General features: G+C 47.3%; 2 protein-coding genes across 3 annotated transcripts; both read left to right on the top strand.

Annotated features, from left to right (window-relative positions):
• Positions 1-291: 291 nt before the first annotated feature.
• On the top strand, positions 292-14806 carry per1b (period circadian clock 1b). Of its 2 annotated transcripts, XM_035621463.2 has the most exons (20): positions 292-438; positions 5292-6147; positions 6314-6567; positions 6706-6827; positions 6956-7157; positions 7325-7519; positions 7849-7927; positions 8033-8139; positions 8347-8500; positions 8616-8895; positions 9014-9122; positions 9277-9436; positions 9554-9666; positions 10104-10250; positions 10836-11165; positions 11440-12242; positions 12348-12522; positions 12640-12844; positions 12999-13149; positions 13252-14806. In XM_035621463.2, the coding sequence occupies exons 2-20, from the start codon at positions 5741-5743 to the stop codon at positions 13543-13545; spliced, it is 4287 nt and encodes a 1428-aa protein (XP_035477356.1). In that variant the 5' UTR covers positions 292-438; positions 5292-5740; the 3' UTR covers positions 13546-14806. The 2 variants fall into 2 exon arrangements, with proteins under 2 accessions (XP_035477356.1, XP_035477364.1); XM_035621471.2 differs by lacking the exon at positions 10104-10250.
• Positions 14807-16543: 1737 nt separating this feature from the next.
• On the top strand, positions 16544-24041 carry pcolceb (procollagen C-endopeptidase enhancer b). The gene is made up of 9 exons (XM_035618728.2): positions 16544-16699; positions 17925-18033; positions 19702-19960; positions 20320-20444; positions 21302-21438; positions 21524-22146; positions 22270-22350; positions 22745-22915; positions 23585-24041. Exons 1-9 carry the CDS (start codon positions 16614-16616, stop codon positions 23713-23715), a joined length of 1722 nt encoding a protein of 573 aa, XP_035474621.2. The 5' UTR covers positions 16544-16613; the 3' UTR covers positions 23716-24041.
• The last annotated feature ends 672 nt before the right edge of the window (positions 24042-24713 follow it).

The following is a 24713-nucleotide window of genomic DNA, read 5'->3' as shown; positions in this document are numbered from 1 at the left end:
GTATTACGGTGTAGTCGACGGCAGTGTGCGCACACACACAACACACGGGCTACGCCCTCCCATGTTCCAGAGTGTTTGGAACAGAACTCAGGACCATACACACTTCAACGTGACTGCCGAGCCCCGTGCGGCTGACCACGCCCCCCTCGGCCAGTCAAAACGCGCCGGGGGCGGGGCGTGGGCGCGGCCACAGCACCCGGCCGTCCAATCGCGGCGGCCGGTTCTGTGTCACTTGCCAGAACCATGCGCCGGCACGTGTGTCCCTGCGTGTACTCCACTGTCGGCGGTGGGGCGACGAGCACACACAGGAAAACACTGTCGGCGGAACGAGCACAGTCACGGACGAGGACAGTCGGTGCCGCCGGGATTTACGCGGTTTTCCTTCGAGGATATCGCGGTGGAATAGCAACACTGCCGTCGTTTTGAAGCCTATCTGAGGTAAGCCCGTCGTTGTTTTTCTTTTTTTTTCCCCACTGTATAAAGTCCCATGTCTTAAGCCGCTGCTATGTAGCTAGCATGTTAGCTGTCACTCCTTGGCGAGCCGTGTGCACAAACTGCCCCGATCGAACTACCTCGCACCGCAAGCCAGGATATATCACTGGAAACCTCGAACAAGCTGCTCATCGCGATCACAATTGACAAATTGTCGAAACTGACGCTGTCTCTTAACCCTTCGGTGGACGGGTCCACGTTAACGGACGCCATCGTGACAAGTGCACGTCTATTAGGTCGTTACAGCACGATCGACTGCGAGGACCCTGTAGATATTGGCTCGATGGCACATTTCCTAAAAATAAAAGGCTTCTTTTTTTTCCCCCTCGCTAACGTCGCGACCCTGTCAGGTTGAGTTCTGTGGGCTGGTCATATGCATGTGGGCGTCGCACGATGTAGTGAGTTCGCCCTGTGCTGTATTTTCAATCGATGCAAATGATGACGTGAAACATGTTTGTGTGTGTGTGTGTGTGTGTGTGACTGTTATTGACATCAAGTGAATAATTTACCAACATAACATCACTATCGGTTATGCGATCGATTTATTATCAGCGTCGACGTGATCATGTTTATTATCGTTTATGTTCCTCCAGGACAAGCCATGGATTGCCCCCCCCCCCCCCCCTCTCTCATATGAATATGGGTACGATGGGTATTTTTTCTTTCATAGAAATAGTGGTGTGAGCCATGGCTCTACAATGTTTGGCATTTCTTTTCCAACTATTTGTTTTCAGATTTATTCTTCACAACGTTTTGCCACCGAAGCAAAAGCGACTGTGTGTAAACACGTAACTACAAAACTTTGATTAAAAGGATCTAGTTTTGATCAACAACATTGTTCCAAATGGGTGAACTGGCAAAAATAATGAACATCTCATTTTTATTAACCTTTTGACTCACTTGGTGCAGTGGTGCTTCATTTGCACAGAAAGCATGCTTTTACAATCCACCGATTTTTTTCCTGCAAAGAACCTGCACATTTTCCACACGGGGTTGCAGTACCCACAACACACCGCGGGGGCGTTTGCTTGTGTGTTTTCAGTTGACCGATTTGAATATCGTTTCACATCCAGCACTTCTAAGGATGCACCACAGACAACGTGGGGCCCACCTGGTGGGGGAACTGTGACAGACCACGGAGGCTGGAGAAACGCACAAGACTCCGCACATATCTCACACTGTTGAGTGCTTGAGTGTGCAAGGCAGCTGCGCATAAATATTCCAAGTTGACAAAACAGAAAATTTCTGTCATGAAGGTGACACTTTCAGCATATTAATGAGCAAATCGTTAACTTGACTCCAGCAGCACTTGTCCTGTATGTCCGATGGGGGCAGGGGTCGAGCGGTCCATATTTAAGCTATTTTAATCACATGCTTGTGAGGGACTGACTCAACACATGATACAAGTAAGCGGTAAATATTTTTCCCCTCGCAGTGACACTTAAAATTGGGGCCAAGTGACTCAAGCAGCGAGAAAAAAAAAATCCACAGATTTGGCTACAAAAGAAATGTTTGTACCTGTACTGGACCCAAAAAGTCACAGTATTTTTAAAGAGAAAAAAAAGAAAGTTAATGGCTGAGAGATTAGGTAGTAGAGGTGGGTGTTGGTGTCCACCATGTTCTCAGATAACAAAACAACCAGGGCTACAAGAATCAATGCATGTGGCCTGGAAATATCTCCCTGGTGGGGGCTCTTGTCAACAGGCCCGAGGTGGAAGGTTCCCCATGTTTCTGTTGGATGGTTGTGCCTTGCGGTTTAGAATTAATCACATAGTTTTGGCTTTAGAGTTGTACACCTGGAAGGTGGCCGTGATGACATTTAAACGGTTTCTCATTTAATTGCTATTACACTTATATATATATATATATATATATATATATATATATATATATATATATATATATATTTATAGAGGATGATGGAGGTTTTACATATTTGACGATAAACATCTGCCACTGACAATACCCCGGTGGATGACCCGATAAGCTACTTACCCAGTTAAAACTGTTTGGTACAGTGACATAGAGAAAACGTGAGTTTGATAAGTAGTTATTTAGTACTTATATATATACAGCGAGCACTTTGACAAGAAGCTGCAATCCTGTACTGCAATGTTGGATTTGTGTGTGTGCTGCAGCTTTGGGGTTCACTACTGTACGTGCGGACTGTGCCAAATCCAGTCTTCACTCGATTTGCAATCTGCACGGCTTTTGAATGGGCACATAAGGCAGTGTGAAGCTTTTTCCTCGGAGGCACTGTGCCAGAGTTCCATCAGTGGGAATGAAACTTCCCCTGAGGCATCCGGCACTGCTTTGCCTCAAATAACTTGCATTTCACGAAATTACTTTTCATAGTATTTACATTAAATGACATCAGGGTGACTGTCTTAATTATGTCCTTGCTCTATAAATAATTTCTTCAGTAATATATATTTAGCTCAATAAAGTACAAAAAATTACAGTATCCCTAAGTTGATATTGTACAAAAAATTACAGTATCCCTAAGTTGATATTTGCTATGTTATCCCTGCTGCCTTTAGACGTCATGTGACCTGTGTGTGTGTGTGTGTGTGTGTGTGTGCGTGCGTGCGTGTGTGTGTGTTGCTTTTTCAACCCGCATCAAGCGCATGTGTCTTTGTCTCATAAATTGTACATTTTGTACGGCGCGCAGTCCTGCCAACTCGCCGATCGTTCAATCAGCCTCCTCGCGCCCGCCCCCTCTTGCACATTACACATGACGAAGCTCGAGGCGGGGCCCGGAGCCCAGTGTGTCGTCCGCGAGGGGCGGACCTCGAGGCTCCGCGCCGCCTCATTGGTCCGGCGCGTCGACCAATCGGCGGCGGCCGAGGCCTGCGGAAAGCACCGCCGCGGACACGTGCCTCATGTACACAGCGGAGCGACGCGCGTCAGCCCCCGCTGTGCGAACGCCTGCGCCCGCCGGACAGCTACACCTCGAGCAGGCCGCGCGGACGAGGCGACGCTGCACTTTGCTTTTTATGTGTTTTTTTTTTTTTCAAATTGTGCTCGGACGAAATATATATTTTTATATTCAGACACGTCGGCGATGGTGTGACGCAGCGGTGCGGAGACCAGCGGTTGAGGTCGCACATGTTTGCGCACGGTGCCTCAGCCACACCTTCCTGCATCCTGAACATTGCAGTACGTTTGTGTCAGAGACAGGTGACTGTTGTTCTGTCTTTACAACTGTACCCGTTCCGATGAGTCAGAGTAACACAGTGTCCCGTTGCTGATCCGATGGGGACAGAAAGAAACAATGTCCTTTCACATTTATTTATACTGGCTGAAACTAGACTTTAGCTTTTTATTGAGGATACAACATTTTGAAGTCTCTGTTGGAAATAAATAAAAACGGAATTGTGTTATCAGCTGTTGGTTTAAACATAGTATTTCAGGGGCCATTACAGATATGGGGGACATTGTCCCAATTATTATTATTTTTTAGATCCTAATGAATCCATTAGTTTTCAATAAATGAAATAAAAAAATCCTAATGGACCCAGGCCTTACCAGTCATCGATTACTACATTGTAATTTGTCACTGCACTTCATAAGCCACTTCCTTCTTTGTAAGTGTATCAGACAAACACTTTGTTTCTCTTTGCCATCACAGTGAGCAGATTTGTGGCCAGCTGTTGGAGCAGAGCCCAACAAAAGTCTAGTGAAGAGCTGTTTCACCTGACTATAATGTGGTTTCACTTCACCGCCGTCTTGTTTGCAACTGCAGTGATGCTTGTCGGTTTAATATATTTTCTCCTTTGGAAAATACATCATCCATTTAGCCCCGATCCATGGCATATGACGCTGAGAGCAGACATCGCGCACCGTTGCCATGTAGCGCACATGCGCAAGTGTGCATCATCCCTCTAACCAAACGTAATGCTGATTAGCATTCCGTCGGCTGGATGGAGAGGAGGCAGCTCGGTTGCTTGTCAAGCGCAAATCCTGATGATCGACACTTTCCATTGCGACTTCATTATACTAAGTCTGCGTGATGAGTTGCATTAGTCACTACATGGCCACACCTGTTATCCTGCTGTCAGGACTAATAAGTGGCCTCCAGCTGGGGGGCGGCCGCTCTGTACCCATCCACTCAGCTGGTTAGTGCGTCAGGCCAGGAAGCTGGTGCATAAAATTGAAAGGATTGACGACTGAGGTGACTAGTGTGTTGTCTTCCGCTTGCGTCTGCACGGCTTAAAGGATTACGGGGTGTCTCCATCACCCAAGGAATAAATAGCACCAGACTTCAACTTGCGTAGGTTGTGGCCATATATAAACTTTGAGATACTTTTCAGAAGCAAACCCCTAATTTATAGCAGCGCGCTGATGTCAAGTTTTTGTTCTGTTCTCCTGCTGTTCTGTTTGTCTGGCAATCCTCTGGGTATAAGGGGACTAAGGTATGACGACTAACCAGCGTCGCTTGTAATTCGGGCATTAGCACATGTTCAGTGCTCTAAATTCAGCTGCGTGCATTCGCACTTGCTGCATGCAAATAGGAAGGAGCTTATTGCCATTCACTGCTTTAGATTGTTATTCCTTGATAATCTGGGTAAAAGACTAACAGCCGCACATTCTGCACCACGAGGTGGGGGAAAACCTCTCATGGCCATATTTGAATCTTACTTGAAGGCCAACAAGATAAACTGATGATAAACATTTCTTTTTTTGTCTTTTCATAGCCGTAGACCTTGGGACAGCCTGGCGAGGCCATGGCGAGTGTTTTGTGATCTTGCAGCTAACATGTTTTTCTGTCTGTTTCTCTTGTTGTTTTTCTCTCTCAGGTGGCCTTTAGCACCTAGAGCAACACATCTCCGAAGAGGCGAGAAGACTAGATACAGAGTGAAGACAACCACCGAGAGTTGTTTTTCTCACTCTCCCTTACAATATCTCGCCCCATCTGTCGGAGCACTTGTGCCAAGGGTGTTTCATAACCAGAAATTCATCTGTGGTCCGCACTACTTTGAGCGACACTTTCAGATAATCTGAAAAATTTGATATTTTTTTGGGTTAATTGGAAGCTCTTAAAAACCCTCAGAAGTGGGCTTACGGCCCCAACCTCTTTCAATTTCAATTTTCAGCTTTTTTGACATGAATTTCTCGCCTTAGTTCTTTTAATTAACAACCAGCAACTATGATCTACCTGTGGATACATAGTCCTACCTAAATTTAGGTCGTTCCCATTTTTCTCCTTGGCTGACATCAAGCTGTACCAGCCTCATCCTACTCTAGTATGAGTTATGACAACTCTAAATCAATGCCCAGCAGCAGCAGCACTCGGGGGCGAGTGTCAAGGGCCGACGGGAATGACAATGACCAGGAGGCAGAGTCAGAAGGGCTGAACTCACCAGAAACCATCGGTAGTCATTCCAGTGCCAATGTCGCCACCCTGGAGCAGGGACGCGGAGCCGGGGGAGACTCGTCTCCCAGCGGAGGGTCGGGTTCTGGAGGCTCATCCAGAGACCAAAGGGGGCCCAACTCTGATGATATGGACGGCCTCTCCAGCGGGAACGACTCCGGGGAGCGGGAAAGCGAGAGGGGGAACGGGTCACGCGGGCGCCAGTCCATACGCAGCTCCCACAGCTCTTCGAACGGCAAGGACTCTGGCATGATGCTGGAAACCACAGAGAGCAACAAGAGGTAAGAGAAGGCGACAGGAGAAAGAAACCCACAGTTTATTATTTTATTTTATTTTTGAAATAAATGCTGAATGAATAACGTTTCATATTTTATATGCATTTCCTTTCACTAGCAGTATTCAGCATGACATCTTTTATTAAAAATGTTCATTCCTCTTTTTCCCCAGCTCCAACTCCCAGAGCCTCTCACCTCCCAGCAGCTCCGTGGCCTACAGCCTGATGTCAACCAACTTGGAGCACGACCCTCCCTCCACCTCCGGGTGTAGCAGCAACCAGTCAGCGAGGATCCAGACCCAGAAAGAGCTCATGAAGGCTATCAAGGAGCTGAAGCTCCGCCTGCCGTCTGAGCGCAAGGCCAAGGGACACTCCAGCACACTCAATGCACTCAAATACGCACTTCAGTGTGTCAGACAAGTCAGAGGTGAGGGTCCGTTTCTCGAGTGGCAGTGCGTGTGTTTCTGTTAAGTGATGGATTTTAATCCCCTGACATTTTGGTTATATATGATCCGGTGTTTTACTTGTATTCGCACCCTGACAGAGAGACTTTTAACCTTTGCAGCTAACCGGGAGTACTACCACCAGTGGAGTGTGGAGGAGTGTCACGGCTGCAGTCTGGACCTGTCAGCCTTCACAATCGAGGAGCTTGATAACATCACCTCGGAGTACACCCTCAAAAACACTGTAAGTTTATTTCCCGTCAAGTTTTTCTACCCCGCATGTATGAAATGTTACTGCACGTCAAGCAACTTTTCTTTGGTAAAATGGTCTTGAACGCCACTAAGATTCTTTTCTTCTTTTTTCTCTCCCAGGACACGTTCACCATGGCCGTGTCTTTCTTGACAGGGAAGGTCGTGTACGTATCACCCCAGGGCTCGTCCCTGCTGCGCTGTAAGCCCGAGTTTCTCCAGGGGATTATGTTTTCGGAGCTTTTGGCCCCGCAGGATGTCAGTACTTTCTACAGCGGCACAGCACCCTGCCGCCTTCCTTCCTGGGCCTCCTGCATCGGATCTGGTGAGCTGACACAAAGTGAAATTGGGGAAGGGTTTTAAAAACAATGGGGAGGTTTGGCGAGGGGGGGAAAGTGAAATCCCAAGAGGAAACAATCTATGGCAGGACAATTTTTCTAGAACCTAACTGAATGTCATTTACTGACCTCTTTTCATTCTCTCTCCTTCCAGCACCTCCTCCAGTCGATTGCACTCAAGAGAAGTCCATGTTCTGTCGGATCCGAGCTGACCGGGCACACGGTGGCGAGATGCGCTACTACCCATTCCGCCTCACGCCATACCAGCTCACTCTTAGGGACTTTGATGCCGCAGAGCCACAGCCCTGCTGCCTGCTCATCGCAGAGAGGGTCCACTCTGGATATGAGGGTACGCGCCTCAAATTGAAATCATACAGTCCGACTTTATCGGAGTGATCTGCAAAAGAATGTGAATGGTCATTGTTCCTGCGCAGTCCAAAATTATGCAAAGGAAAAAGCCATTGAGTGGAATCTTGTCTTAAACTGAGCAGCACAGGGAAAATAAATAATATTGATACAAGTGATAACAATGAGCAGAGCTTGTCATATGTTTTTATTGAGTCTGTGCAGCATTGATAATGTTATGTCAGAGTAACCTTGCCAGTGTTTTGATTTTATGTTTTGACAAAAAAAAGGTTTTTGAACGAATCTCTTATGCGTGTCCTCTTTGCCCTCCAGCTCCTCGTATCCCAGCAGACAAGAGGATCTTCACCACCAGTCACACTCCCAGCTGCCTCTTCCAGGAGGTGGATGAGAGGTCAGTTGCCCAACTTTCTGTGATTATTTAGTTGTAATATATTTCAAGTTGTAGAGAAGTAACAGATGTATTATCACTGTGATAATATGTTTGTTATGTTTTCAGGGCGGTGCCATTGTTGGGCTACCTGCCTCAGGACTTGGTGGGAACCCCCACCCTGCTCTACATCCACCCCGAGGACAGGCCCATGATGGTGGCCATACATGAGAAGAGTGAGTCTTTACATTAACATCATGTCCTGGAAAACGAGTGCAGTATTTACATTTTGTCAGACTATCGTGAACTCCATATCTCCCCGTGGTAATCTATGGGAATTATAGCATTTATTTTAGTAAGAAATCTCTGATAACTTAGCATATAAATGTCTTAATTCCATCTCAGCGTTCTCATACATTGTCTGCTGTGTTGTCTCTCTTCAGTCTTTCAGTCTGCCGGGCAGCCGTTTGACTATTCCCCCATGAGGATGTGTGCCCGCAGCGGGGAGTATCTGACCATTGACACCAGCTGGTCGTCCTTTGTCAACCCCTGGAGCCGCAAGGTGGCCTTCATCGTAGGGCGCCACAAAGTCAGAACGTACGTTTGCTATTTCACAAATGCTGCTTGAGAATTTACCAGAAAGAGTTTGAAATTAAAATAAATAGAAGGAACTGTTTTTTAACTAATGAAAGGATATTGTGCCTTTTTCCAGGAGCCCTCTGAATGAAGACGTGTTCACTATGCCGCAAGGCTGCGAGGACCGCGTCACCACGCCCGACATCGTCCAGCTGAGCGAGCGGATCCACCGGGTCCTGGTGCAGCCAGTGCACAGCGGCAGCTCCCAGGGATACTGCTCCCTTGGGTCCAGTGGGTCGCGGGGCTCCCGCCGGTCTCACCAACAGCACCTTAGTGCATCGGCCGGCTCGTCCAGCGACAGCAACGGCCCCGCCATGGACGTGGCTGCCACTGCCGCCGTCGCTTTACACAAACCCGTGAGTCTGGGCAACAACATATAACAGAAACATACAGCGGAGATGCAAGACTTGTAGATTAATACACACACGGTGTCGAAGGAAACTGAGTCTGATGCTTGTGATTTTTTTTTCCTAGATGACGTTCCAGCAGATCTGCAAAGACGTTCACATGGTCAAGACGAACGGGCAGCAGGTTTTCATCGAGTCCCGCAACCGTCCGGTGCCCAGAAAAAACATCAGCGCAGGTAAAGTTAAAAAAAAAAGGACAGAAATATACAAAATGTTAAAATAAACAAAACCTGCCTGTTACTGGGAATTAAAGTATAATATTAACCCCTAGTTATTAATGTGTAATCGGATCAAGTTTTAATTTCTCATTCTTCTCTCCTCTTCATTCAGGCACAACAAGCATCAGAGCGATCAGCAGTGACCCAATCAGAGGTTTGATAGCAGACTTGACCAAACCGCTTAAAGCTTTGGTCCCTGCTCCTCTTGTACAGAAGGAGCCGCCGCCCGGCTACTCCTACCAGCAGATCAACTGTCTGGACAGCATCATACGGTGTGTGTTTACAGTGTGTGTGTGTGTGTGTGTGTGTGTGTGTATGCAAGGCCTGTCGCAGCACATTTTCGTGTGTATTGCCGTCACTAATCCAACATCAACGTTGCTTCTGTGCAGGTACTTGGAGGGTTGCAACATTCCCAACACGGTGAAAAGGAAGTGTGGCTCCTACACGACCTCCTCCACGTCTGATGACGACAAACAGCAGGAGACCATCAATAATAGCAGAGGTAAGTTTTCTTAATAACAGTGAGGCAGTGCTGCTTGTTGTGTAGGTAATTATGTAGTAAACAGTAATACAGTTCATCTGGGTGGAGAAAAACAACCTACAATACTGTACATGTAGAGCTAGTCTCCAACATGTTCTCCACGCCAGGACTTTTTCTTGATTTGCTCTCTTATTTTTTATGTTGCTGTTGCTCTACAACTTCAATGCAGTTTCTTCAAAGCCTCATTGATGCTCTATGCTTGATCACATTTCATGTTTTGTTTGCGTATTCAAAAAGACTGATTTCACTTCAAATATGATCTGATCAGATTTTCTGTCTGTTGGAACTCGGAAGCTCGCGCAGCCTTCGATTTCTTTTTAACTGCTGGTCGGCAGGCTTGTTCCTGTGTCAGCCCAGCACACATTAACTAATTCTTCTCGGTGTTCTGTTTTCTGCAGGTGGTTCAGTTAGCCTCGTAGGTGAACCACCTACTCTGCCCCCCTTGACCATGGCCACAAAGGCAGAGAGTGTAGCCTCAGTCACGTCCCAGTGTAGCTTCAGCAGCACCATCGTGCATGTGGGAGACAAGAAGCCTCCCGAGTCAGGTGGGCATCATCACACTCTTCTGTACACTATATAGTTTTCAATGCAGCAGGTTTGTATCAGGTGCTTTGCATGCGTCTTCAGCTGAATTCAAATGCCTTTTGTCATGCTTCCAGGTTTAGGGTTTGCATTGAGACAATAATGTTAAACTCCCACATACTCTGATACTGTTTTTCTTATTTTACCATCCTTTGCTTATTTTGCAATTAGCCTGACATTACGTGCGTTTATCATTTCAGTCTTTAGAATGATCCTGTCACCTCGTGATGAATCTGCAGACTGGAATTTTTTGTTTATCCCAGGAAGTGGGTTTTGTCTTTTTTAAACAAGACTATGTAGCTTTTTGCTGGATCGTGTTAAATGCAAAAATTAAGTGAAACAGCAGATGCAAGTAGATAAGTGTAAAGAGTCATCAAATTAACTCAGGACTGTTTATCTACTGTCTACATCTCTACAAAACTGATGAGAATATCGAATGTATTTGCTTGTGAATTCTACTTTTCAGTTGTTAGATGTTTTTTCCTTCTAAAAGTAACAGAACGTCTAACACGTGACCCCCACCACATGCTGCTCCTTCTTTGTTATAGACATCGTCATGGAAGACGCTCCTACAACTCACACTCTGGCCGCTCCTCTGACTACTGCTGCCACAGCGCCGCCGCCTCCTCCTCCCCCACCAACCCCTCCCCTGCCTCCCTTCCCACAAGCCACTCAGCCGGAAAGGGACAGCAGGAGGTGCGGAAGTGTCGGAGGAGGTCGGCTGGGTCTGACCAAAGAGGTGCTCTCCGCCCACACCCAGCAGGAGGAGCAGGCGTTCCTTGACCACTTCAAGGACCTCAGCAAGCTGCGTGTGTTCGATCAGACGGCGTCTTCGACCGTGCGATGCAACACCCCAACTGCCAACCCTCTGTCACGAGGTACGGGCACGCTGCACTAACACACACACTCAGCTACAACATAAAGAAGACATATTATGCTCATATTCAGGTTCATGATTTTAATTACTTGAAAAGGTTTACATGCTCTAATGTTCAGTAAACGCATTAGTTTCCTCAGACTGTTAATTCCTGCAGCAACTCCTAATAAACCTAGTCTGCTTCGATTGGCCAGCTGGCCCACTCTGTTGTGTGAACTGTGAGCAGTTCAGTGGAATTTATTGTTTTTGCTTTAATGTCTGACCCCTTTTTCCAGGAGTTCGCTGTTCCCGTGACTACCCCGCTGCAGGAAGCAGCAATGGTCACAGGCGGGGCCGTGGAGGAAAGAGACTCAAGCACCAGGAGTCTTCAGACCAACACAGCTCCCTGGGAATGAACGGGAGCCGCCAAGACCTCAGGACCAGCACCGCCCCAATGCCCCTCAACATGCCTCTGGCACCCCCGACAAACTCCTCATCCTGGCCCTCCGTTCACTCTCAGGCCAGCATGCCCGCCGCCCCTTTCGCTCCCGGTATGCTTCCACTCTACCCCGTTTACCCACCGCTCGCGCAGCCCTTACCAATCCCCCCTACCCAGATGGTTCCTCCCATGATGGCCCTCGTTCTGCCCCCATACATGTTCCCCCAGATGGGAGCACCCCTCCCTCAGCCGGGTGCCACCCCTGGACACTTCTACAACCCGAACTTTGCGTACCCCGGTGCTACCCCAGCTGTTCACGCAGCCATTCACCCGGCCGCCATCCCGGCCGCCGTCCCCTCTATTGTCTCTCACCCGATGCCCATTCCCGGCAACTGCGCCCCGTCTCGTAGCAGCACCCCACACTCTTACAGCCAGATGCCCGCTGACCGGGAGGGGGCAGAGTCCCCCCTCTTCCAGTCCCGATGCTCCTCCCCACTCAACTTGTTGCAGCTGGAGGAGACGCCATGTAACCGTCTAGAGGTTGCCACGGCGCTGGCGGCATCACAGCAGGCCGCGCCTTCTGTGCAGGGCAGTGCAGCCGGGGGCCCGAGCTCCGCCACTCAGAGGAGCTCTGATGATACGTCCAAGGAGAACGAGAATGTAAGTACACAGATGTTCAGGATCACATCGGTGTTGTTATTAGGGAATCTTCCTTCGCTCAGGGAAATTAATGTTTTTTATGCTCGCCGTGCATTTTCTCATCAGGGTGAAACGAACGAGTCAAACAACGACGCCATGTCCACCTCCAGCGACCTGCTGGACCTGCTGCTGCAGGAGGACTCCCGCTCAGGCACCGGCTCAGCTGGCTCTGGTTCAGGTTTCTCGGGAACGAGGTCCTCGGGTTCCGGCTCCGGCTCAAACGGTTGCACCAGTGGCACCAGTCAGTATTTCATTTGATCAGATTTTTTATTAAAATATTTGATGCCTTTTGGAATATGTACCAACCACAGCCAATCACACTGAATTCTCAACTTTTTAAACGTCCTCGTCCATGCAGGCAGCAGTCAGGGCAGCCACACCAGCAAGTACTTTGGCAGCATCGACTCATCAGAGAACGACCACTCCCGCAAACAGCCAGCAGGGGGCAGCAGCAGCACTGGGGGCGAGGAGCAGTTCATCAAGTGTGTCCTCCAGGACCCAATCTGGCTACTCATGGCCAACACCGACGACAAGGTCATGATGACCTATCAGCTGCCTGTCAGGTGAGATGAAGGTCTTTTTTTTTTTACCTCTTGACTACATTTGACAAGCATTGTACTGCAAACTGGCATTAAGGTTTTGGAACTAGCACCAGAATTGAGCTGACGGCCAAGATGGACAGCAAGTTAACAGTGAATATTTGTTCCCGTGTAACAGGGACATGGAGACGGTGCTGCGCGAGGACCGCGAGGCCTTGAGGAGCATGCAGAAACACCAGCCACGCTTCACCGAGGAGCAGAAGAGGGAGCTGAGCCAGGTTCACCCCTGGATCCGCACAGGACGCCTGCCGCGAGCCATCAACATCTCTGTGAGTAGCCCTGCAGCTCAACCCTGAGCCATGACAAAAGTTCAAACGAAATTAAATCCATTGAAATAGCAAACAGGAAGTAATATTCCTCTATGTTTTCAGGGCTGCACGGACTGCAAGTCCCCCCCCACTGTGCCACCGGCCGCCCCGTTCGACGTGGAGATCCACGAGATGGAGCTGTGCAGTGTGCTGAAGGCTCAGGAGGAGGGCGCCAAGAAGAATCTCTCCGAAACGGCCATGGACGAAACTCACGCAGAGGATGAAGACGACGAGGGGGAGGAGAAAGACACCAAAACGCAAGACAGCAACCACGACATGACGGCAGAGGAGCCGAGAGTGTCCTCAGCCGCTGTGGAGGCGAAGGCTCAGTCGGCCGAGTCTGACATGACTCAGTAGGTGGCCAAAGATTGAAAGGTTGTGAACCTTTTAGACGCTGATATGCAGAAAACGTGCACCTTCCGGGACTGAAGCCTGAAACATCCTGACACATTGTGTAAGGTGTATCAATGGGCTCTGCTGGGACATAAAGGTTTATTTTTGTTCGGCAGGTCAAACTTGGACCAAGTGAACTCTTGGTCGAGTCTGAAGTGAATGAATGCACACCAGGCACCTTGTATGACGACATGTTAAAATGCCTTGGATCCCGCAGGACGTGCACACTCGGTTGTAGAGAGTGAGCTAGGAATTTTGATTCCTTTCCTCTCTCAGCTGTTCTCATCCTTCTGTGTATTTATTTAAGATGTAAAATAACCAGAGTTGGTCTGAGGTGAATGTGTTTTGTCGCCCTGACGTAAAAAAGATGGATGTGCTTCACCACAGTGTCGTCCTAGATGCTGTCCAGGGTGGAGCTCACAAGGGGGGGAAACAAAGGGGGGTTTACCTGTGATTATTTTTGGGCAGAATGTTTCCCACGTGGTCTGGGATTCTGCTCCCTATTATGATTTGTTTTTTCTCACTCAATAGAGAAAATGTACAGCGAGAAGCAGGTTATTTTGTAAACATTGTGTATATTTTTATACTTTAGGAGCGGATGTTTGCTCCAAAATTCTGTATATACTGTTAAAAGAAAAGAGGAAAAAAAAGGAGAATGTGAAAATCAAGAATCGAAAAAATCAATTTAGTAGAAGAGGGGGAGAAAAAAAAAGGCAGAGTCGTTTTTTGTTTTTTTCCCCGTTACACTACAATCTAGTGCGAAGTACGTCAATCGTGAGGCAGCGAGGCAATCGACAGGACTCTGACCTGGACTGCGAGGTCACTCTTCAGCCGGGCATTAGCTTCTGCTGCGCGTGCGTCGCCGCGCCCCAGCCAGAAATGAACAATGCCTCGCTCACAAGCACCACAGACAGTATCACACACACTCACTCACTGCCAGCACCTTAAGGAGCTGTGAAGTCTCGAGCAGAGGGAGAGCTTTTTTTCTTTCTGGTTCCAGCACAATGCTGGTGGTGCTGAAGTGGATTTTGGAAAGAGGCGGGACGGTCGAGAGTTGGCACAGTGTTTACTATCGTCACTATTCCTCTCCTCCTCTTCTGTGGCACTGTTCTGGTCATGTGATGTTCTATACTTGGCGTCAGTGGTGTCTGCGAAAAGTTTTCTTAATATTTTTGTGAATTTCTTTGTACCAAAAAAGGACAATAAAAATGACCTTAAAAGTGAAGTCTTGTTTTTGTTGTTGTTGTTTGGGGTTTTCAATTTTTTCTGTCTCTTTCGCAAGTCTATGTCTGTTCGGCGTGCGTTTCGAAACAGTGGTGTCCCGAGTGGAGCCGAGAGCAGATCGGGACAGAACCACAGTCTCCTTCTATTCAGCTGTGGTTTCCACCCGGAGTGGTCACCGCGGCCTAAAAAAAGACAAAGACGTGCCCTCGCTGAGGCCAACACACAGCGACTTCATCCACTTTATGATTCGAACAGTGTGATGGGTTTCCTCTTTGTGACAGAGCCGGTGTTGATGAACGCATATTTACAAATCACATTGTAACCGTCTTCTTTTATAATAGCCACAGATTGTTCCATGCCAAAACCGGTAAAGTATATTTTGCTGTACCCATGCATCCATATTTACTTTTAAAGAGCCCTGCCAGGCGTCTATTTTTGGTTACTGTACAGTAGCTTTCATTCTTTCCTGGCATTTAATCTGAGGTCCTTTACTCACCACTGCCACGAATTATGTGGGAAAGAATTTAATCTTCATAAGTAACCTTCACTTTCTCCACAGCACATTCAATTGTGCCTGTGTGACCTGGTAGATAAAAAAAAAAATTGAAACAAAAATAGTCTTCCGCCAGGCTTCCAGCTCTGTGAGGTCGCACTCTTATGGTTTTGCAGTTATTTTGTGATAAACGAAGGTACTGTACACGTGTTCTTTTAAATTACAGCTCCAAGAGTTCACAAATTACGGAACACAAACCTGATGCAATCAGGAGCAGCCTGTTAAGGAGACGGTGAAATAATAAAGTAAAACTCCTGTAATAAATATACTTTATCTCCTTACAATATGTCATTTGTGTAAAATCATTTTAGAAAAAGAATGAATCGAAACAGCGTGCATGGTTTTCGCCTTTTCGGCCTTTTAGATGGCGCGAGGTGGAAAGGGAGAAGGTCGGCGGAGGGATCGCATCCCGTGGCGAGCAGGAATGTCTTCACAAGTTCCCCTCGCAGTTCACCTGATAGGAATTCAATATGTTTTGCGCCAGCCTCACTCACGGTGGCGCCGGAGAAGAGTCTGAACGTTCACCAGGTTTATATCCTCTGGGAACCTTGAATGTCTCTCTCTCTCTCTCTCTCGTGTCGCGTCAAATCCATCTCATAGATGTTTTTTAAGGGAAAATTTGGACCAGGTCGAGGCAACAAAAAATAAACAAAAATAAAATAAGAAATTCATCCTCTGGGCACCATGACTACTCAACCAGGATCAGATTAGGTGTTTCTGTCTGAACCAAAGTGGTGGACAAGCCAACGCCGCCAAGCGTGGTAACGCCTCGCCAGTGACGTCACGACGCACGCACACACACACACACACACACACACACACACACACACACACACACACACACACACACACACACACACACACACACACACACACACACACACACACACACACACACACACACACACACACACACACACACACACACACACACACACACACACACACACACACACACACCTGCAGAAACACACTTCCCACATATTCCGTTCCTGGTACCCGTGAAACAACAACCCAGAGCGGACGCACAACGCGCTCTCTGTGCTCCGAGCTGCACATACATTGCGCTTGGCCACGAGTGCGCGTACAGTGCATTTGATGTTTTCTTCTCCTCCCTTCCATAACACACCTCCTCCTCCTCCTCCTCCTCCTCCTCCCTTCCTCTCCTTTACACTCCTCCACGCCTCCACTTTTGCCTTCACCCCTCCTTCCCTCCTCTTCTCTGCTCCCCCTTCTCTCTCCAGAAGACAGCAGGATGGAGGACAGGGTGTGGACCGCGTGCCTTCTCGTCATTTTGTCTCTGGGATGGACCGAGGCTCAGAGTCAGACCAACTCCACCAGGTGAGATGCGTTTGGGCGCGCGTGCCACATATCTCCACGTATCAATGTCCTTCTTTTGCATTTTTCTCTTCTTCTTCTGCCTTTCCTTCATCCTCCGTGTGCACATGTGGCATGGCATGACTTTTTTTCCTCTCCCGGCTGCGGTGTTGTGATTACGCAAAGGCGCAGTAGAAATAGAAGGTCGCAGTGTCGGCAAGACGTGGTTGGCAATCCCATAAACACACAAAATGACAGCGTACTTGAACTGATGTTGAATCAGAGATTCAATTCCACAAGTTGATCTCCTGGGAGGGTTTTGCCGAACATCCACGCTCACAGACACATCCAGGGTGTGAATTGAACATGAGACAAACAAATGCCTGTGGGCTGCTCTGCTCCACTGGGTCAGAGAGGGAGGGGACGCCGCCACCGGGAGTTTTTGGGGCCTAAGTGTGGCCTCAGAGTAAAAACACTACGCCTGCCCGAGTCTGTCCATTAACAATCCTCACAATGTTAAAGATTCATTTTCTTGGGCAAAACTTGCACCAAAAAAAAGTTTAAAAAAAAACAAGTATGATGATTTTATAAAATGCAGCTACAGATTTTTAAGAGGAAGCTAAATGACCACACGCCAGGGCGGCCAGCGTCTAAAGTAAAGATTCCGGGGGGGGGGGGGCCTCCTGAGTGCTGCGAAATTAAAAAGGTTGAAGCCTTGCCCGGCTCTGATCTGTGTTTATCCGAGTGTGAAAAGAGCGGGCGTGTGTCCCCGAACTGAAGTAAAGTACGCGTTACGTCTGCCGACAAACTTTCTTGTGGTGGAAGTCGAGGAGTTTGTAGAGAGCTCACACGCACATTTACTGTACATCAGCAAGTCTTCCACACACACACACACACACACACACACACACACACACACACACACACACACACACACACACACACACACACACACACACACACACACACACACACACACACACACACACACACACACACACACACACACACACACACACACACACACACACAGGGAACCTCCCCAAGCTCAGGGAACAGAGACAGACTGTGCCGCTCTGGTTTGCATCATGTATGTAAACGTGTGTGCGTGCGTGTGTGCGTGTGCGTGCGTGCGTGCGTGCGTGCGTGCGTGCGTGCGTGCGTGTGTGTGTGTGCGTGCGTATGCATGGGCAGAGGTTGTGTGCAACAAATTTAAAGTTGAACTGCATTGCCCTCTGTCTTCTTTCAGGCCGACCTTCCTCTGTGGGGGCCACCTGGTCACGGACTCGGGCATCGTGGCCAGTGAAGGCTTCCCCGGCCAATACAAACCCAACAGTAAATGCACCTGGTACATCACCGTGAGTGGTTTTTTGAAATCGCTGCACTGTGACAACGACGATTTGTTGTAGTAGTCATTGTTGCATTGTGTAAATGGGTGATTCCGCGCCAGTTCACCTCTATTTTTCTTGAAAAAAATAAAATAAATGACTGTATAAACTTCTATTCAATTCATGGGACCTTGCAAAAATTCCTAAAGCTCTACTCCGAACACTTTCTTTCTGAAAATATGATTATGTACGTGTATTCTAAGCCTCACCGATTGCTTATTTCTTCCACTGGATTGACTTGAAATGACACCCTGAGGATAATGTACAACATGTATCCATGTAAATAGTTGTGGCTGAATAGTTTACAGTAATCAAATGAAGTTCAAAGTACTCAAATTAAGAATCTGTAATTTTGACGAAAAAAATGAAAGCCTCCACTAGTTTTCACTTCCTTGCAACCACAATTTGATTCGGTGTAGCATTACCACAGTTCTATCACGTGCACAAGTTACAGTATAATGTCATGCAAGAAAAAGTTGAGTGCCACAGCTCTTGCTAAATATAGCTTTCCGAGGAAGGATTATTTTAATTTTCCTTGAAACTTATATATAGAGAAAGGAAAGTTATTATATTACTCCATCTTAAAAAAAAAATAAATAAATAAATAGCCTCAATGAATTGAGTTTCTGCCACGTGATGGGCTGATACCATTATTACAGGGTAAAGCATTTCTGATATCGATATATATTGGCTGATATTTACATTAAAAAATGTTGGCAATGATTGCCAAGAAAAATCGCAATATCACTTATGACAAAGAAATTGAATAGAGGCCTAAAATTTTACACTTGAATTACGAAAAATACTAAGTTGTTTTTTTTAACGTAAAATGTAAACATAAATGCACATCTGTTCTGCATTATTTAGTCTGGAGAAAGGTAAGTTTTCATATCGCAAACAAACACCTAGGTCTGTAAAAGGCTCTTATTGGCTGATACAATTAATCGGACCGGCTCTACTCTTCAACCTCAATTGGAACATACCATCTGCATAGTGGAGCCACGCGGCGGACCACACCGACGTAAACCTTTCAAAAGTGCAGAGAAAAAAATACGATATGTTTAAAGCCCGACCGATATTATCGGCCAACTGACATGAGCCTTTAAATGTGCGTTTACGTTTACATTTGAGGTAAAATAAGTGTTTTTTTCTTCATTCATGTTCCATTTATCTGGTTGTATTTGGTCGTTATTATTTTCATGATAAAGTTTATGGTTAAACTAAAATATCAAGCCTCAATCACATATCTTTTTCATAAAGGTTTGACAATGACATCTTAAAATCATACATATATACATATATACTGTATGTACGATACATTATTCGATATCCTCCCCCACAAATCCATATCGGTCGGGCTCTAATGTAAACATTGGACTAAACAAAGAGCAAAAAACTTTGAATTATATATTTAGTGTTGATCTGTTGCACCTGGTGATGCTACGCTTGCTGTAACGAGAGATAGATATTCTCTAAAACAATATGTAATGATACTATATCATGTGAGGCTTAAACTACTTACAAAAGTCAAATGTCCCTCATTTCTTTTTTTAAATACATCACATTTATTCCCAGATTATCTCTGTTTCTCGGGATACTTTCTGTGAAAAGCATCACCTGTCGTCGCCCCCCCCTCAGGTCCCAGAGGGTCACGTGGTCATGCTGTCGTTCCGCCTCTTCGACATGGAGGCCGAGCCCACCTGTCGCTACGACTACCTGGACGTGTACAACGGCCACACCCGCCTGGTGCAGAAGCTGGGACGCTTCTGCGGGACGTTCAGGCCCGGCGCCCTCATCTCCACCTCCAACACCATGATGCTAGACATGGTGTCGGACGAGGCCACCGGAGGCAGAGGCTTCCTGGCGTACTTCACCGCAGGGAAGCCACACGTGGAAGGTGTGGACACGGACACACACACACACACACACACACACACACACACACACACACACACACACACACACACACACACACACACACACACACACACACACACACACACACACACACACACACACACACACACACACACACACACACACACACACACACACACACACACACACACACACACACACACACACACATATTTTGGTCATCTGTTTATGCCTAGAAAGCCTTACACAATCCTCTGGGATACAAGGAGCCGAACGCAGCGTGTATACGTGGGTACAGTACCACTGGACACAGAAAGACTTCCTTCCCCTATTAGAAGGTGTAATGACTTCTTATTTCCTTTTTTTTGACTGACACAGAGAATCAGTTCTGCGGAGGGCGGCTGACCAAATCACAGGGCTCCATCAAGACGCCCAACTGGCCCAACTCTGACTACCCAGCGGGCATCAGCTGCTCCTGGCACATCTCCGTGGAGACGGGCAACGTGAGATCATGACTCATGCAACTCTGATTTTTTTCTTGTGAACTTGTGAACACAGAACGTTCCCCTTTACACTCCGAGAGCACCGCGCCAGAATTTCTTTAGGTACATTTTTTTTTTAATGTGAAGCATCGAATCGTCGTTGGACCTTGACATGAATTGGGTTTCAATTTTAGGTCCAATGTCTGCGTGGGGCTGGCACTGAAATATCTCCTCAATTCCCAGCCGGGATTTGTGCAAATGTTGCATTGCTCTTTGCACTGGTTGCACAACTTGTATTTTGCAGTTGCCAGCAACTGGATCCACGAAATCAGGACAACTTACGCCAGCCAGACCTCCTTCTTTGTCTAAGTTAGCTAAACACTACACCGCAGTCTACATGAGCCGCTACTCCAGTGGCCCAGCAGTTTTTTAATTCCTTGCACAAAAAGTACCGATAATTCATTTTTACGTGTTGGTGCTGGTGGAGAAAAAGAAATTAAAAATAATAGTGAAGGGGCCCATCACATAGAAAATGTTCTACTTCAGGTCCTAAATGTGTGTGTGTGTGTGTGTGTGTGTGTGTGTGTGTGTGTGTGTGACACGGCGTTTCTTGTGACGAAGTTCAAAATGAAAGACTTCATTGAAAAACCTGCAGGCGTGTTCGTGTGTGCCAAGAGATTGAACGCAAAGGAAAGAGAGGGAGTAAATGCCCTTCTGTATTTCAGAAGTCAGTCCCCCTCTCCTCCTCCTCCTCCTCCACCTCCTACCCATGTATGCACTGCACTGGCTTCACGAGAACCGCTGGCGTATGAATGCTTCCCGACGTCCTTCATCGCTCGCCAGAAATGCATAGGTAATGTCGCCTGCCTCTTTTGCAGGTGATCGAGGTGAAGTTTGTGAAGCTGGACTTGGAGGCCGACATGTACTGTCGCTACGACTATGTGGCGCTGTTCAACGGGGGGGAGAAGGACAACTCGAGAAGAATTGGAAAATTCTGTGGAGACAGGATACCAGGGTGAGAGTATTAGACATTAATCACAGCTGAGTTCTGCCCGAGTTTACCCGTTTTCTCACGTCTGTCCCCCCTTTTCTGTACAAAGAATCATAGTGACCAACGGGAATGAGCTTCTTGTCCAGTTCATCTCGGACCTCAGCGTGACCTCGGATGGCTTCATGGCCTACTACTCCGCCGTGCCCCGCGGCACCCGGACACCCACCGCCGGGGGAGACTTAATCTACGGACCTCAGGCGACCTCCACGCCACAAAAGGCAGTCGCGAGGCCGAGGAAACCCATCAAACCCATCAAACCCATCAAACCCATTAAACCCACCCCCAAACCCAGGGTCCCGGCGAAGCCCACCAAAAAAACAGTGGTGAGGAAACCTCCACCGCGCAAACCTACCGCCAAGCCGGTGGTCAAGCCCGCGGCTAAGCCCAAACCGACCAAACCAACACCAAAGGTACCTGTGAAAAAGCCTGCAACTAAACCCGGAATTATACCCACCCCCAAAGCCAAGTCTGTCAAGCCAGCGCTCAAACCCAGCGTCAAGGCTAAGCCCACACGTAAGCCTCCACCGAAGACCAGGCCCAACTTAAAACCTGCCGTCAAACCCGTAAAGCCGACGCCCAAGAGCGGCGCTGACCCAGCCGTCAGGCCTAAGGCGGCACCCAAACCGAAACCGAGCAAAACTGTGACGAAGAAGCCTGTCGTGAGCAAGAAACGTGAGTGGGATTGACCGATTTGTGAGAAACTGTCTACCTGCTCTGCGCCTCCACGTTCTCGTTCACACCGGGAGCAGGATGCGAGCTGATGCGGCCTGTTGTTTGCTTGTGTGCTTCCTGCAGCTTTACCACTGAGCCCACTGTGTACACAAGCCTGCAAGAGGACAGGGACCCTCCAGTCCAGCTTCTGCCCCCACGACTTTGGTGAGCCACAACATCGGTTGACTTGCTTCCTCCGCATCTTCCCATCTGTGCCTCTGCAGAATTATGCCACTTGTTTCACCTGGAAAATCCACCGTTATGACAGTAATCTGACAAGGTACCCTCACTACCGGTACAGGGATGGGTACGACCCTTCTGGACCCTTTTTTTTGCCTCGCGCGGCGACCTTTGTTTCTGCAGTTAAACCAGCAAATGTAAATCTGGACATGGCCTGAATGCACTCGTGCCACGTGCTTAAGACAAGTGCACTTACATCATAAAACAAAGCCACATCTATCCCCCCCCCCCCCCCCCCCCCCCCCAGTGACCACACCTATTCCCCCATTTTTTCTCGTAGCGGTTTACATTTTTCTCTCTCTCTCTCTCTCTCTTTCAGTGATCACGGGTAAGATCACATCTCTGACTGCTGGCCCGAGGGGCTCAGCGACGCTCAATGTGTCCGTGATCAAGGCCTACAAGCCAGGACGGCTCAACATGGCCAAGTCAGGACCCGCCACGTCAGTCACGCTGACCTCCACCTGCAAGAGATGCCCCGGGCTCACCAAAGGTACAACACATACAGGATACCTAGGGCTGGGTATCAAGCGTTTTACACAGCTAAAAAAGCGGGACGCGTCAAGTACAGAAATGCACAAAAAATCTGTGTACTTAATCTTTGATCATTTGAAACGATACAGGGGGAACATGAAACTGAGGAAGTCTTTTTTCCTTAGTACATTAAACCATGATGCACTGAGGCGTGGCCTGTTTTGTTAAATCAACCAGTTTCCACCTTTTGCAATTAATATGAAAGAAAAAGAGGAATTCAAATGATGTTGCTCGGTCACATTCGGTACATATCAGTTTCAAACGTCTTGTTTGGCCTTTGAAATAACACAGTAAAAGATATTAGGACAGGAAGAGCACAAATTTTCAATGTATGCAGACAATGTGGTTCTTTATTTAACCAATATATTCCAGCCATTAAAGACAGTAAGGTGGGTGATAAACTACTATAACTTTATTTGGCTCTATATACTAGAGCCAAATGAAGTTGCGACTTTGTTTGGCCTACTTTAAAAGTAATTATTGTCAATAAATAAATATTACATTGGTGCAGTACCACATATTTCCATACAATATTTTTACCATTTCTAGAAACCACACAGCTCCGTCGATATGGGCGGACATGACCTGGTATTTGACATATTTCCTTCCTGCCCTGTCCCTTGTCCAGGCCTGAACTACGTGTTGATGGGAAAAGTCGACGCACAGGGCAACGGCCACCTCAGCCCCTCCAGCTTCACCCTCCACTACAAGCCCATCCACGCCAAACCACTCGCCATCCTCTCTCGCAAAGCATGCTGACATCGCGGCCCAATCCACCGATCACATCAGCCCCCTCATTGCCCCAAAGTATTTCGAAAAAAATAAACACGCAACCTCACATAAGGACTGAAAATATTTGAAATATCCAAAACATCTAGACATAGAATCCAGTTTTTGAGTAAGCATGATTGTTATATTTTGTATTTCTTATGTATATTTCTGTGTCAAAAGATGCACATTAATAAACCATGTACGCCTGGACCATCACGTGATCCATTTATAGATGAATGCACAGTATCAGACACATGCAGACAAAGATGTATATTCTTATGTTGACCATCATTAAATCCACCAAAACACCCCAATTCCGATCTGCTGTGTGAGTTTGTTGCTGCTGTTGATTCAACTATGGTTTATTCAACTTTATTCACACCTGCATGGGTCTTTGCGTATCATCATCATCATGCTGTTGTTGCTGGACGATGTCCAAATGTTAAGGCTCATTCTAAAAAAGGTAAGCAAAATGACAGCTATTCTCAATTTCAGGTGATTGCACATCAATTAAAACACCAAAATTCTACATATTGGTGCATTAAGAGGAATTTTCAGGCTAAATGTGTAAAACAGGACATTCAGAATAAAGGCGTAGCCAAAGTACTGGCACGTCACATCACTAAGGCTGCTCCACATTGAACACAACCGCTCACACCGTAGTCAAAAGCTGCCTACCGGCTTTCAGTGGCAAGTGATGGAGAATCTTTATCAAAACTAACAAAACAGAGCAGAATGTACAAGACATTCAGAACACACAGAAATGGTTTCGCAACAAATTCACGATCATGCGGTAGATTATCTGATTGCCTTATACCACTTTGAAACCCCCCCCCCAACAAAAAGAAGCAATGCAGACATCAGACAAGGGAAGGTTGGTGCAGAAAAGAATGTTTGATTAAATTGTCAGGCTTACAGTTTGTGGTTGGTCGGCACAGCAGGCAAGGCTCACTGAGCACGTGGACAGAGGAACCGACGCAGACTAA

The sequence above is a fragment of the Scophthalmus maximus genome, chromosome 12 (assembly GCF_022379125.1).
Source record: "Scophthalmus maximus strain ysfricsl-2021 chromosome 12, ASM2237912v1, whole genome shotgun sequence".
NCBI lineage: Eukaryota > Metazoa > Chordata > Actinopteri > Pleuronectiformes > Scophthalmidae > Scophthalmus > Scophthalmus maximus.
The sequence above is the reverse complement of the archived record's forward strand: the minus strand, read 5'-3'. Positions and strand labels throughout refer to the sequence as shown.

Excerpts from the sequence above, each read along its gene's own strand:
- per1b (XM_035621463.2), top strand. The coding sequence starts at position 5,741 with ATGAGTTATGACAACTCTAAATCAATGCCCAGCAGCAGCAGCACTCGG. Across the intron at positions 9,667-10,103 it reads GACCATCAATAATAGCAGAG|GTGGTTCAGTTAGCCTCGTA; the intron begins GTAAGTTTTCTT and ends TGTTTTCTGCAG. Across the intron at positions 12,523-12,639 it reads CGGTTGCACCAGTGGCACCA|GCAGCAGTCAGGGCAGCCAC; the intron begins GTCAGTATTTCA and ends TCGTCCATGCAG.
- pcolceb (XM_035618728.2), top strand. The coding sequence starts at position 16,614 with ATGGAGGACAGGGTGTGGACCGCGTGCCTTCTCGTCATTTTGTCTCTG. Across the intron at positions 16,700-17,924 it reads AGTCAGACCAACTCCACCAG|GCCGACCTTCCTCTGTGGGG; the intron begins GTGAGATGCGTT and ends GTCTTCTTTCAG. Across the intron at positions 22,351-22,744 it reads CTTCTGCCCCCACGACTTTG|TGATCACGGGTAAGATCACA; the intron begins GTGAGCCACAAC and ends TCTCTCTTTCAG.